The sequence below is a fragment of the Adiantum capillus-veneris genome, chromosome 27 (genome assembly GCF_014529385.1).
Source record: "Adiantum capillus-veneris isolate H3 chromosome 27, ASM1452938v2, whole genome shotgun sequence".
Classification (NCBI taxonomy): Eukaryota; Viridiplantae; Streptophyta; class Polypodiopsida; order Polypodiales; family Pteridaceae; genus Adiantum; species Adiantum capillus-veneris.
The window spans coordinates 39048192-39053633 of NC_140957.1; the positions used below are offsets into that span (position 1 = coordinate 39048192).

General features: G+C 39.5%; 1 protein-coding gene across 2 annotated transcripts; it reads right to left on the reverse strand.

Moving 5' to 3' along the window:
• Positions 1-1129: 1129 nt before the first annotated feature.
• Positions 1130-4933, reverse strand: LOC147421814 (uncharacterized). 2 transcript variants are annotated; one of them, XM_086502798.1, is made up of 3 exons: positions 4177-4933; positions 3588-3936; positions 1130-2889 (listed from the first exon to the last, which is right to left on the reverse strand). In XM_086502798.1, exons 1-3 carry the CDS (start codon positions 4803-4805, stop codon positions 2746-2748), a joined length of 1122 nt encoding a protein of 373 aa, XP_086358924.1. In that variant the 5' UTR covers positions 4806-4933; the 3' UTR covers positions 1130-2745. The 2 variants fall into 2 exon arrangements, with proteins under 2 accessions (XP_086358924.1, XP_086358923.1); XM_086502797.1 differs by having other exon boundaries at positions 2884-3936; positions 4177-4928.
• Between the last annotated feature and the right edge of the window lie 509 nt (positions 4934-5442).

Genomic DNA, 5442 nt, shown 5'->3' on the forward strand with positions numbered 1-5442 from the left:
TATTCATTTATCTCATGCTCATATCATACCACTTAGAGGAGGCCCACCTCCAACATTGCAAACATCAAACTAGCATAGATGGTTGACTACGCTATTAGTTCTATGTCCCTCCAAAGTTGCAAGCCCACAAAGGAAATATAATAGGTATGATGATTTCAAGTGATTATAAAGCAAGCCATAAACTTATCTTCAAAAGGATAAGACGTTTAAAGATTAATAGGATGGTTACTACTACAAGATGAGGGATGTCAAACTTTAGTTAAAAGTGATAGCAACTTTTGTACCTAAGACACCAAAAAGTGTGAGATCTATTACAATTGTGATCTCTATATGCACAATTACTTGACCTTGTAATAAAGGAAATTTAAACAATTGATCAAAGAGCATCATGGAGGATAAATTGTACACTTTAAGTTGGTAGTACTACATCTAATGAGAAACAAGCTATCCTACAATAGCTTCGTGATCAACCTTTAGGTATTGTAAATTTATTGATATAATTGTGCGAGTGAGAGGGTGTATGTATCTTCTTCCTTAAAAGAAAACCATTGTGGTGAGTTGTGTTTGTGCGAGAGAACAACCTTATTGAGAATTCACTATCTGAACATTCATGTAGATTACTCAATGGATACACACCTCAAAAATAAGGGATGCACAACCAAAAGATAATCATGAGAAGATGTCCCCCTCCTCTTTGTTAGGATGGGAAACTCTTGTTAGGAACCAAGTTTAGGATTCTAGTGTCGGAGGCAATATTGTGAAGTGTTTGTTAAAATACTTGAGAAGAGATGTAAAATATGACAATTTCTTGATTTTGTAATAGACTCTTTCTTGGTGAACTCTCTCTTTATATGGTGAAAGTACGGTCATTTTGAAGAACTTGTTCTATTTTCTTAAAAGAGAAACTTGAAAAGATAAGATTTCAATGACAAATTTATAATATCAATTAATAAGAAATGACTATCTTAACAATTACACATAGTACAAGATTAGAGACTAGATAAACACATCCTTATGCAATATATGGAGTATTGATTGAAAGAGTTTGTGTGGTACTGTCTTGCTTGTCAAATACCACTATTGCAACATTGACACAAATTATCAGATTATTGGAGTAAAGTGCATGCATAACAACTCGTATATGGGTATAGGTACACATATGACCATTGAACCTCTAAAGTGGCGAAAAAATAGTTGGTTTGCCTTTTGAAGTACTTTTGTGATGGATGTGCATGTAAATGGTAGACCAGCTTCTCATTATTGATGTAGCATTAACCCAATGATGCCACAATCCAATGAGTCAGATGTTTGCTTTGATTTCCACAGTTTTGTTATGAGGTATGAGCAAAAGCAAAGCAAAGGTTAAATTATCCCTGAGAAAATATATTGTAACATTGGTTGAAAGTTATGCATGGCATGACAAACTCCTTAAATGTTATTAAAGCATGGTTGACAGTACAAACACTATCTCTCCAAGTTTTTTAACCATGTCTAACTTAGTGAAGCGGTCTCTCCCTGCCTTGAAGATGGGGAAGTTGTAGAATGGAGAATGCAATTGGCTACGCTGGCTAGAGCCAAGAGCTTGTCCATAGCCATGATATGGTCATAGCAGGCCACTCAAGTGGGAAGAGGTGGTTTTCAGCTATCTTGCCATGAAGAACTTGCATACTGTTATGTCAATACAACACTCCACTTGCACAATTGGCGAAAGCCTTGTTTTGCACTTATGCGAGGGCAGAAAATGAGCCAATGGACAAAGGGTTCCATCCTCTAATCGCAACCCACATTAAACATAGAGCATTGGCAACACTTGCAAGATCTTTGCAGAGATCTTGTTAGAAACTTGAGTGGTGCAATTCTTTGTGCCACACAAAAGCAAAGGCATGCAACAAGAGCTCAAATTTTCCATTTTCCAAGGTTTTTCAATGGTTCCCGTGCAACAAAGCTAAAATATATGCTTTTCCATATTTAACACTTGGCACATCGGGTGGGCAATGCTGGCGATTACTGTGACAAACTCACTCAAACATGCCTTATCGTTTGGGATCCAACATCTTGAAGCAGCTCCTAAGTTTCCTCTTTCTCTGTATGGTTTTATGATTCTATCTTCTGTTCCTTCTCGGGATTCGAATCCGAGCTCATTCGCCAAGACACCAAAAATTAGGTCGAACTAAAACCATCTCCTAGCAAAAATTAGGTCGAACTATAACCATCTCCTATTTCGTGTTATCTGTTGTGATATTTCAAAGGCTTGCTAAATATTTCACATTACTTTGGCTATACGGCTCCATAATTGCATTCTTGCTATTGCTATTGGCAACCCTGGTGGCACATCTTCAGCTTCCTCCTATTTCTGGCTTTAAGATTGATTCAATGAAATCATTAGCTCTTTATATACCATTAAGATCACATAGATATGTATTCAGTGATGCAGAGGCATTTCTATCGTAACTCTCAAATGTTGTATCAAGTACCTTAGGCTAAGCAAAACACTAATCCACCTTGAAATTAAAGCAAATGAATATTAATCCATGTTGACATTCACTTTCTTCTTTCCAATTCATATGCAATGCTTGGTAACATGCCACCCATGTCTCTTTTGTCCACACAACACTACCTAACTTTTTTCCCAAGCTAATAACTGCACCTTCTTCATTCCGTGTCTACTGATGCCAATTTCTCATGAGCGCATTCAATTAATAGTTTGCTATACTTACCTTCGTTCAAATGCACATGTATCTCACTTCATTTGTCATCTATTGATGAACATAAACCTGGTCCTTTGGCAGTAGCACTCCACGAGTCCATCTCTTCCCCATGCTTTACTGGAAGCTCATAGGAAACAGCTTGGAATTTGGAAGTAAATTTGCCAAAAGCACAACACACACCCTGAACATCGCAATATTTTGCAAAACATTCCCCAACATCCATATTCTGGTCCTCTTCAATAAAGAATACCATGTGAAGGATCATGTTACAGAGACTCATGTCATCCTTGTTAATGTTTAGGCACTTTTTCAAAGTCTGGGTGGGCAGTCTGGAAAGGGTTACTCCATCGACCTCCTTGGGTGCGTAGATTCCGTTTAAAGCTTCTGATAGATTTCAGACTTGGGCACTCACAAAATCCATGAGGACAACCCTCAAATACTATCAAAAAGCTATAAATCTAAATAGCGTGGATCTTCCAATCTAGAGCTCATCTTTTGCTTGACTGATTCTGCATTGGTGAGAGTGATCCGAGGGCAGAGATTCATTGTAAAAAGGGCCTGCATTTTTCTGGTTAAGCAGTACCAACTACCATTGCTCACATCATAAATGAGAGGTTCAAGTGATGAGGACATGCAGATGCAAAACCCATTGCTGGAAAAACTTGGATGATGGTAGTACTCACAGCTTAGGATTGTCAGAAGTTGAACAGGCGTCCTTGAAACTTCAGACCAAACCCAGGTACAGGATGGCGGTGAAGATGACGATGATAATGATGATGGTGACGACAATGACGACAGCGAAAGAGGTGGTGATGGTGTGGAAGAAGATGATGGTTCAGAACCTTTCCTTGTCAGCTTCCACACAATGAAGCCTCTTACCATTATGTTTCTAGATTCTTCAACCATCGGCGATGCTAAAAATACATGCCCTTCACACTTCACCGCCTTAAACGTGTTAATGTCCCACCTGTATGCACACTTGCCTTCCTTTTTCTTGCATGTAGTATCTGAAACAGGCGCTTCCTCTGCAAACATGACATGAACTTTCATCCACTTCCGCAAGTTCCATACATGTAATGTACTCTTTCGATGCTCAAAATCCAAGTACTCTGCACAAAAAGCGTCATTCATGTCACTAGGATCAGCTTGTGTCGCTGATGATTGTGGAAATGAAACCCAACAATCTGTTTCAGAGTTGTAAACTCGGAGCTCGTGACACAATGTAGACCTGATAAAAACAGTCCACAGTACCTGTAAGTATTTATTCTTGTAGTGATTAACCTTCATTACACAAGCCATACCAATCTTCCAGGATGTGTGAGAGTGATAATGTGGTATGATTAGTGGATAAGGGCAGAGACTCGACAAGGAAAGCAAGACAATCATACAGAATTAAAAACAAAATGAAACAAAAATTTCTACTATTTGTCCAAGCTTGTACACATAGCATTTTACCATCTTGACATACCTTCCCCACACAAAGCTTGCATTTGGGTCTAAAACGTCTAAAGAACCCCTCCTCACACCATAGACGTCGAGGATGATGCGAAAACAGTCGGATGCACAATCTGTAGTTGACATGGTCACCGACCTTGACGACAGACTATAGGATTTCTTGTCGTATGGGTGTTTTAAGTCTTTTGCTTGGCCTGTTACTGTGTCGTAGACAGTTAAGGGTTTTCCCCAAGCATCCACTCTTTGAAAAAACATGAATTTCCCAGTTCCTCCAAGTAGGCGCAAGTGGTGGGTTCGGGATAAACCGAAAGTTGGTGGCAATGCAGTTACAAAAGAGCTGAAGGGAGCAGACTTCCTCAGCATAGGGATATAAACCACCAAAGAGCCCTCGTGGCTTTTCATCATCCACACATGCAGGAGATCGATATTGGGCTCGCATGATGTGCGGATGGACTGCCATCTCTCTTTGAAGCTAGGGCTGCAGATCAATTGCCTCCATGCTCGGCAGACTACCTGCAACTCAAACAATTTGGGGGCGGGAAGAAAGGCCAAGAGCTGCTCTTGCAGGTCTAAAGGCAGCTTACCCAGACATCCTTCTCCTCCTCCTCCATTTTGCACAGAATTGTGTCGCGTAGACCACATGAGTATGTGCCCCTCGGTTCTCTCACTTCTCTGCTTTGGAAATTGGAAGCGCTGCTATGTAGGTCAATTTCCCGACCGTGCTTTGCAGGCTGGATACACACGAACAACGACTTGTCAACGAGCCTCCCCGTCTCATTGTACGACTTGTCAACGAGCCTCCCGTCTTGCAATGAGACGGGCAGACAGGGTTTAGACACTGAGCATTTTCATATTTTTAAGGGAAAATTACCAAAATACCCCTCTAATTTGTGGTAATTCCCCTCAAATTTGAAAAATTCCCAGTATGACCCTTATATTTGACCAAAACTTCTCAAAATACCCCTCATTATACATCTCTTAAGACATTTTTTTTTGCAACTCTTCATAGGAAGATTGGTTCTCTCTCAAATAGAAGATGATGGAACTAGGATTTTATATGGTATTGCAAGCTCTTAAGAAGAGATTGTCCATTATTTTTAGACACATATGCCTCTATTTGTGAATATTTTTGTCTAGAAAACTTAAAAATACTCCCCCTGTCATAAATATTAGAATATCCATCCCAAAATGATACACGATTGGCTATATTGGGAATTTTTGAAATTTGAGGAGTACTTAGGGAATTTCTACAAATAAGAGGGGCATTTTGGTAATTTTC